Here is an 8,912-nt window from a genome sequence, read left to right as displayed (position 1 = left end):
TTATAGCTTCGTCCTCAATTTTATTCCATGTAATAACTCAAGAGAGTATGCTGCCGACTGGAGGAATAATAACCATGATGTATGAATGGGAAGTTATCGAATTTATCACATCTTTGATGTATCAATGTCAAATGTAGTGACTATCGTTGATCGTAGTCAATTTCCAAAAAAAAAAATATACATGATCCTTTGATGGTTTAGAGATAGATACTCAACCAACTAAGTTATAGTCTTTAGTATAGGAAGAACACTATCTGACCTCGGAAGTGCATAAAAAAATGAATTTATTTACTGGTTTTTCCTTTACTAAATTAGTTTAAGAGAGCGTTATTAAGATTATTTAATAAATAAATATAAACTATAAGGACTTGAACAAAAAAATAACAATAAATTTAATATTTTATTTATTCATTTAGTTTTGTCTGATATAAACAACTCAACCCTAATATCGATCACTACTATCAACATTATCATTGACATAACAAAAACTACAAAATACATAAGCTTACTATCATCATTGTCTTAATTACAAGCTTTTATGATGCCTGAATATTTCATGAATGAGGAACTTTGGATCCTTAGAATTTTGGAGCACATGTACTACCAACTGAACGATAAATTGTTGGCTCTCAACAATTCGTTACGGTTTTCTTTAAGAAGTAGATTATGCAAAAAAAAAAAAAAAAAAAACTTACAAAAGCATATATTTTTGGAGCAGTCATAAACATAGTTAGGTAGGAGTGGGAAACTGGCGGGTATGGACGTCCACAGCCACTTAAAGCATCGGATCGGGCGGGTCGGGCACCAAACTTAAATGGCTATTAGGGTAATCGGGTTAATCAGATGGGTAATTTTGAAATTCGCCTTGTCCATTGTCGTCCAAGCCCATTAAGAAGCTCGGATAATTCGGGTATGGGATGACGGGTAGCGGGTAAACCCGTGACTTGAAAAAGCTCACTTCTTCCACTCCCTTTATAAAGTCTCCAAACATTTTTCGTAATTCTAAAGAGGCAATGTGCAACTAAAACTAAAAGTTATTTATGTTGTTCCTTTGAGGAATTTAATCCACATTGAAATCTAATGAAGAATCCTATGGGATAAGAATAATATAAACTTATCTCACTCCTTGCTCCCTCAAAGCCAAACAATACTTTATTAACCCACTAGGAATTCTCTTGGCCCATTGCAAAGCAATGCGTTGGGTTCGTGTAATTGCCTTAAACATATTGTTTACCATCTCAACTAAGCCTAGCAGCATGGACTGTTGGAATTCATCAACCCAAAAAGTTTATGTAATTTGGTTGGTTATCATTGAGTGGTGCTAGGTGGTTGCGGACATAAACGCGTGTGCGTGTAGATGTTTTAACCCACGTCCGCCCACACAACTTAGCGGGTTGGATGGGTTGAGCCCGAAACAGACGCCAACATCTATGGTCTTCATTGGGCTCGGGTGCTCATGAGCGAGTTCGGCCTGATTGGCATAATTCCCACCCCTACATTTAGGTCTCATAGAAAGAAAAAAATTGTTTAAAGTGGGTATGGTAGAATTAGTCATTCAATCAATTGCTTTTGAAATTCAGTGGTAATAGTTGTCTCACAAACCTCGGATCAGACCGTCCAAGTCATGCCATGTGGGTTTGTACGTCTAGATTTTGTGCATTTTTTATGATATCATCCTTTATAGACATAAAAAAAGTTAGATAAATAAGCTAATAAATTGTACCAACAAAATTAAATTAATAAAATAAAATATTTTTCAACACAAACACAAGAAATGAATAATAGTAATAATATACAATCATCATGATCACTGCCATCATCATCATCATCATCATATGTCAACAATCCACCATCCAATCTTCTCCTCTTCCCACACTTCCTTCACTCTTTTCCACTCTCACTCCAACACAAAGAAAGAAAAATGGCTTCATTTTTCTTTCCCCATTTTACCCTTCTCTTCTTCCTTTCATCTTCTCTTCTCTTCTTCCCTTCATCACCAATCTTTGCCCTAAACATTACTTCCCTTCTTTCTACATTCCCCGATCTCTCCGATTTCAATAATCTTCTCATCAATACCTCCGTAGCTCAAGATCTGACCCAACGTTCATCTCTCACTCTCCTCGTCGTTCCCAATACTATCCTTCGATCCTCCGATCTGACCCACCACTCAAACATCGCCGATATCATCCGTTACCACGTCTTACTTCAATATCTATCTTGGTCTGAGTTGCGTCAGATTCCGGCAACCGGAAAACTCATCACTACCCTTTATCAAACAACCGGCCGAGCAAGTAATAACTTTGGTGCTGTTAATGTTACTCGTAACCCCATTGATGGAACCATTAAAATTCGTTGTCCTGTTTCTTATTCACCATTAAATGTTACCCTTTTATCTATGATTAAAACCCTTCCTTATAATGTTAGTATTTTCACTGTTAATTCTCTTTTGATTCCTTATGGATTTGATTTAATGGCGTCTGAGAATCGACCCCCTTTAGGTTTAAACATTACCCAGGTTTTAATTGATGGGCATAATTTTAATGTTGTTGCATCAATGTTAATGGCATCAGGAGTTGTTGAAGAATTTGAAGAAGATGAAGGTGGAGCTGGAATTACAGTCTTTGTTCCTACTGATGAAGCATTTGCAGATCTACCCACAACCCAAAGATTACAATCATTACCAGCTGATTCTAAAGCTGTGATTTTGAAATTTCATGTTTTACATTCTTATTACCCATTAGGTTCTTTAGAATCAATTGTTAATCCAGTTCAACCAACATTAGCAACAGAAGATATGGGAGCTGGTAGATTTACTTTGAATATAACTAGGGTTAATGGGTCGGTAGCAATTGATACAGGTATTGTTCAAGCATCGATTACTCGAACAGTTTTTGATCAAAACCCTGTTTCAATTTTTGCTGTTTCTAGGGTTTTATTACCAAGAGAAGTTTTTAGGAAAGAATCAATGAAATCTGGTAGTCCTGGTAATGAAGATTTGGGTATTCAACCACCTGAGATTCCATTATCACCGATTAATTCACCTGGGTTAGAAAGCCCTGTTTCTTCTCCACCTGGGTTTGATCAAAACGTTAAATCTAGCCAAGCCGCCATTAATGTTGTTATAAGCAGATTCTGGTTCTTTTCTTCTACCCTAATTTGTATAGGTTTTTGTATTTAATTCTATGAGATTATTAGTAGTATTGTTTATTATCTCCTCCTGTTATGATTTTTTTTTTTATCAAGATTGAATCTTTTGATAATATTATATACAAGAAATTGAAATTAGTTCATACAATATCTTTCTTTTTGCCCTAATTTAATGGAGTTGTTAAAGTTTAGAATTAAAGAACTTGAAATTGAGTACTTTATTATAATCAAAAGTAAAAGAGGGGTTTTTCTTGTTTTTCAAGTTCAGATTTTTAATTCAATAAAAGAGAAGAAAAAAGAAAGTTTTATAGATCTGGTTTAACCCCATTGTTCTTTTCTTCTTTACTTCCTGGATTATCAAACATAAAGAGAAAGTTACTGAGTTTCCGATTCGTGGAATTCTGAATAGGAAATCTAATAGTTCTGTTCGAAAATCGATCGGAGAAGAAAGTAAAGTAAAATTTTTGCAGAAAAATGAATGTTAATTACTGTATTACCCTTTTAGAGAGAGAAAGAGAGAGAGAGAGAGACTTTTCATTTGTCCTTTTAACAGAGCTTTCAGATCTTTCAAGTTTCAACAAAGCTCCTTTTACTAACCTGCGCATATTTAGGGTTAAATTGCGCCTTCTGTCAGATTGTTTAGACTCCCATTTGCTCTATTCAATGGAAAATCATCAGTTCCCATTTAATTTCAGTCCTTTCATGAGGTTGCTTAAGGGTTTATGAGCCGTTAGATGTGTTGTAGGATAGACGGTGACAGATCTGGTTTAGACTTAGCGGATAGTTTTTTTTTGAGAAATCAACTACGATCTACGTAGTCGTTACAAGGCATTGATACATCATGAAAATGTGATGAGCACGATAACCGCCTAACTTAAAGTCTTAAACCATAATGAAAGAGACCTAAACTCCGACAAATTTATTACAATACTTACTATATATATTGATTAAATTACATGGGACAAATTTTGACGACAAACTGCTTCCACCCAGACTCTCCCACGACCTCATGGACTTAATAAGGGTGTCCAACTATTACACCAAAGCGTGGTGGACTTCGTTTTTACACTAATGATTCAACTCCAAATAGACCAATTTTCACACCTTAGAAAATGGTAAAGACGGTTTTTAGCTCACTAGGATAAAACTTGGGTTCTTGAAGACTAATTTTCAGACTTCCAAACAAATTTCAGTCGAAACAAAGTAAACTGAAGAACAAAAACAAACTTATTTGAGAATTTCTATTTCCACTGATTAAACTTAATATATAAGATTGGATATCAAAAAAGACATGACAAAGAAAATGCAAAATCACAAAGCCATAATCCGAAACTCAGACAGAAGCAGAAGTAAGTTTTGCGAATAAAAGCATTAAACTTTCTGCTCTTAAGTTATTTAGTACTCAAAGAAACGGCCGATCCCAAGATAAGTAATGGAAGACCTGCTCAATTATACACGGCAGGTACTTGGTATGCTGTCGCTGGGATTTCCCTGCTTTCGTGCAGTTACAGCTTCTAAAATCAAGAGAACCACAAGATATACAAATCAAAGAATTGCAAGTAACCGAAGAAATAAAGAAAGAAAATCAGAAGGAAATGGAGATGTTGAAATGATGGAAACTGCGTTAGTTTTCTTTAGATTAGGTCGGGTCGTATGCAGCTCCCAGTACTTTCTCTTTGAAGAATTAGAAGCATTTCCTGTGAACGATTGAAGGTCCGGATTCATCATACTCCGCCTTTGCAATCCACATCTGCACACAAGAAAACCAGTTCAAGATCATCATTTTTATGTCTTTATATACTTCAAAGTTCAAACTATCCAAATTTAAGTTCAGTAGGGTTATTCTATCTAGGTTATTCAATGATTTTGTGATTATTGGTTACGATTATACGAGTAAGAAGAACAAACCTGCTGGAAAGTACTGAGGGAAGCCAAGATGGAGCCTCCAATCCAAACACTGTACTTCCTTTCAGGTGGAGCTACCACCTTGATTTTCATGCTGCTTGGAGCTAAAGCAGTGATCTCTTTGCTCATTCTGTCAGCAATACCAGGGAACATGGTGGTTCCTCCACTGAGGACAATGTTGCCGTAGAGATCCTTCCTGATATCAACGTCACACTTCATGATGGAGTTATACGTGGTCTCGTGAATACCAGCAGCCTCCATTCCAATCATGGAAGGCTGGAAAAGGACCTCTGGGCATCGGAAACGTTCAGCACCAATAGTGATCACTTGCCCGTCAGGCAATTCATAGCTCTTCTCAACAGAAGAGCTTGTCTTGGAAGTTTCGAGCTCTTGCTCGTAGTCAAGGGCAATGTATGCAAGCTTCTCCTTCATGTCTCTCACAATTTCACGCTCGGCAGTGGTGGTGAAAGAGTAACCACGCTCGGTAAGGATTTTCATTAGGGCATCAGTAAGGTCACGACCAGCAAGGTCAAGACGGAGGATTGCGTGTGGTAAGGCGTAACCTTCGTAGATGGGAACAGTATGGCTCACACCATCTCCGGAGTCCAGAACAATACCTGCACATATGCATCGCACATGTCATGGTCATAGACATGTTAATAGTAATCAATCACCCACAAACTAAATAGTTGGGATTGATCAATCTTCCAGAGTAAATCGGGTATCGCGGATAGACCGGGCACATCATACAAACTATAGATGTTGAGTTGCTTACCAGTTGTACGACCACTGGCGTAAAGGGAAAGGACAGCCTGGATGGCAACGTACATAGCAGGAGCATTAAAAGTCTCAAACATGATCTGGGTCATCTTCTCACGATTTGCCTTGGGATTGAGCGGTGCTTCGGTGAGGAGAACAGGGTGCTCTTCTGGAGCCACACGAAGTTCATTGTAGAATGTGTGATGCCATATCTTTTCCATGTCATCCCAATTGCTGACAATACCATGCTCAATTGGGTATTTCAGAGTTAAAATACCACGCTTAGATTGAGCCTCATCCCCAACATAAGCATCTTTCTGGCCCATACCAACCATCACACCAGTGTGCCGCGGTCGACCAACAATGCTAGGGAAGACGGCCCTTGGAGCGTCATCACCAGCAAATCCAGCCTAAAAGACACAAGACCATCATAAAATCAAAAGTTCAAGAACCGTATGGAAGGTAAAAAAAGGAAATAATCTTTCATCTCCGTAAAAGAGCCACAGTTACTGCATTGACATATTAATCACTATTTCCCTAACACAACATTAAAGATTTAGAATCCTGATTTCATACCTTAACCATTCCAGTTCCATTGTCGCACACGAGGGGCTGAATGTCCTCTGCATCTGCCATCTCTTATCACCTGAAGGAAACAACCTTTCGTTTCAATTCAGAGCACCATTAAGGATAAGGAAAAAAACACAATGTATCCACTTTGCAGATTCAGTAAGCCAATGAGCAATCAACATTTAGACCATTTATGCTAAATCAGCAACTTCAAAGATTTAGAACCACGCTTGGTAAAGCTACCCCCGTATAATTTCGCGCAAACATCGAATGAATCTAAAAGAGGATTTGAGCAAAGCCTTTACGTTATCTTAGACATTGATACCCCCGGATCTTAAACCTTATAATACCAAGATCAAAAGACATGAACGAATGTGAACTTTACAGAAAAGTACAACACTATTTTAATAACTTTCTATAAAAGAAAATGGAGATGAAGCAAGGACCCAATCGGCATTGCACGAAAATCATCTATGTCAAATAGGACACATGTGATAAATGTATTCCGACCGATATCAAAACATGATTAATGTGCCCTAAAGACAGATTTATGAAGTCCTGGATAACGTAAATAAATTAAATTGTATCACATTTTAAATCCAGAGTGTATTCAGACCAAACACATTCTCTCTATAGACCACAAGGATCCAACAAGAACGATAAACACCGAAACTAATACAAAACGCAATCCAATCCGACGCAAGCAGATTAACATAAAAATCGTGTTATTTTGATATCAATGTTAGAGAAGAAACGAAAATTGAAAAAAAGAAAATCATGATTTAATTTCATATTTGATTGAAACGAAATAATCATGAAAATGAAACTGAAACAGATTAATCGACCATATAGAATACACATTTCTCAGACAATGCAGATAAACAATAACCGGATAACCAGAGAAAGAATACCTTGGATCTAACAACGATAATGGATCAATCGTCGTAATCGATCTTAATGTTCTTACGCGAAGATGAATCTAAGATTTGATTGAGACATATAATGAAAGATCAATCAAAGTATAGAGAAAGAGAGAGAGAGAGAGAGATTTACCTTGGAGTAAAAAAGGAATTGAAATCGTTCGGATCGAAGCTGCCTTTCCGCAACCTTTGTTGTTCAAAAATGGAGATCAGAAAAACTCCGCCACTTAAATAAATGGCAATTCCAAAGTCCCCCCCACTTTTTATGGAAGAATCTTCACCGTCTATTTTTATTCATCCTAGATATGTGGTTTGCGTTACTCGTCACTTCTCTATCTGTGGCAGTAACGTAGTCCAGCTGTGCCAAAAAAATTGGAGTATTTTTAACTGATAACATCAGTTTGCCCCTTATGTTGGGACCAGTTTGCTGTTTGGTTCATTTTTTTTGTTAAATCGAGTTTAGCCCCCCTTCTGTAACGGTTACCTCACTAAACGGTTGAGAGATGAGTTTCACCATATTTCACTATTTTTTCTCTTTCGGTCTTTAAATCTTTTTTATAGGTGGAAATCGTGTTCATCAAAAAAAAAATAGGTGGAAATCGTTACTATAGGTGACCAGATTGAAGTTTACAAAAAAAAATAGGTAGTCAAACATGAAGCATCAAAAAATTAATTTTTTTTTTAGAGTGGCGTTTAACCTTCTTGCCCTCATCATTTTGCTTAGTAGGGATGGGAATTTTGTCTAGAAGTCGAAAATCCGGCCTACAAAATCCTAGTCCGACAGACAAACGTTCAGCCTGAAACTCGACACAAGTAGTGTACGCCGCTCCTGCCTATAGACAATGTGCAAGCTTGGGTTCATTTATAAAAACCTTGCTCGAGTGGCTAACCCTTCTGTTAAGCCTGAGGATCGAGTTTGTCTATAGGCACCCCCAAAATTTGATCCATGTATAAATTTGAAACCTAATAAAATCCCTAACTATTTAAAATTTATAAAGCTAACTCCAATCCACCCTTCCACTGCCTTTAAATCGTGACAGATTTTTAAGGTGCCTCATGGATCAAGTGGCAGAGTTCTTTCAGGTGCACCGCTCTATTGGTTACATCAAATTCTCATTTGTGAATATTTAGGGTTCCGGCATGTACTTCCCACGTTAATCAATTAATTTTTTTATTGATCAAGGTTGACTAATATTTGGCGCAACAGATTCAATTAGATTGAAGAAGAGATATTGATTTCATAATTTCAAACAGATACACTAGTGAAAAATATATGAATCAAAAAAACGTTGATGCCCAAATCTGGTAGAAGTGAAGATCAATCAGAGATTCGACGAAGCGAAGAAGGACACAGTCGGTCCTTTTTTAATGTAGGTGTAATAATTTCATTTATTGGTTCTAAACCTCGTAGAGGTCCCAAGATTTTGGATCTTAAACTTGTTTGAGATTGGAGCATTTCCAATGGTACAATCAAATTCTAACGCTTATAGGACCGCACACGATTTGTTGGAGTTTTTATTAAAAAAACTTCTCTAATGGGACACTTTGTTAGACACTCTATTATGAGATGGATGTATTTACTATAGAGAGTCTCAATAGAGATACTCTAAA

The 8,912-nt window shown here is 36.9% G+C and overlaps 2 protein-coding genes across 3 annotated transcripts; one reads left to right on the top strand and one right to left on the bottom strand.

Annotated features, from left to right (window-relative positions):
- Window positions 1–1,801: 1,801 nt before the first annotated feature.
- LOC147558467 (fasciclin-like arabinogalactan protein 4) lies at window positions 1,802–3,295 on the top strand. The gene has a single exon (XM_086660141.1). The coding sequence runs from the start codon at window positions 1,922–1,924 to the stop codon at window positions 3,176–3,178; it is 1,257 nt and encodes a 418-aa protein (XP_086516267.1). The 5' UTR covers window positions 1,802–1,921; the 3' UTR covers window positions 3,179–3,295.
- Window positions 3,296–4,377: 1,082 nt separating this feature from the next.
- LOC147558466 (actin) lies at window positions 4,378–7,641 on the bottom strand. Of its 2 annotated transcripts, none has more exons than XM_086660123.1 (5): window positions 7,435–7,641; window positions 6,388–6,457; window positions 5,828–6,221; window positions 5,056–5,669; window positions 4,378–4,897 (listed from the first exon to the last, which is right to left on the bottom strand). In XM_086660123.1, the coding sequence occupies exons 2-5, from the start codon at window positions 6,445–6,447 to the stop codon at window positions 4,832–4,834; spliced, it is 1,134 nt and encodes a 377-aa protein (XP_086516249.1). In that variant the 5' UTR covers window positions 6,448–6,457; window positions 7,435–7,641; the 3' UTR covers window positions 4,378–4,831. The 2 variants fall into 2 exon arrangements, with proteins under 2 accessions (XP_086516249.1, XP_086516250.1); XM_086660124.1 differs by having other exon boundaries at window positions 7,293–7,462.
- Window positions 7,642–8,912: the final 1,271 nt, after the last annotated feature.

This window comes from Eschscholzia californica, unplaced genomic scaffold, assembly GCF_041429995.1.
Source record: "Eschscholzia californica isolate CP2 unplaced genomic scaffold, dmEscCali1.0.p SCAF_2, whole genome shotgun sequence".
Taxonomy (NCBI): Eukaryota; Viridiplantae; Streptophyta; class Magnoliopsida; order Ranunculales; family Papaveraceae; genus Eschscholzia; species Eschscholzia californica.
Note: the sequence above shows the minus strand (reverse complement) of the source record. Positions and strands in the feature narration are given on the sequence as shown.

Bases quoted from the DNA above. Each gene is read 5' to 3' on its own strand.
- LOC147558467 (XM_086660141.1), top strand. From the start codon at position 1,922: ATGGCTTCATTTTTCTTTCCCCATTTTACCCTTCTCTTCTTCCTTTCA.
- LOC147558466 (XM_086660123.1), bottom strand. From the start codon at position 6,447: ATGGCAGATGCAGAGGACATTCAGCCCCTCGTGTGCGACAATGGAACT. The intron at 6,222-6,387 runs GTATGAAATCAG...TGTGTCTTTTAG, and splicing joins ATGGAACTGGAATGGTTAAG to GCTGGATTTGCTGGTGATGA. The intron at 4,898-5,055 runs GTTTGTTCTTCT...TCTTGTGTGCAG, and splicing joins CCCTCAGTACTTTCCAGCAG to ATGTGGATTGCAAAGGCGGA.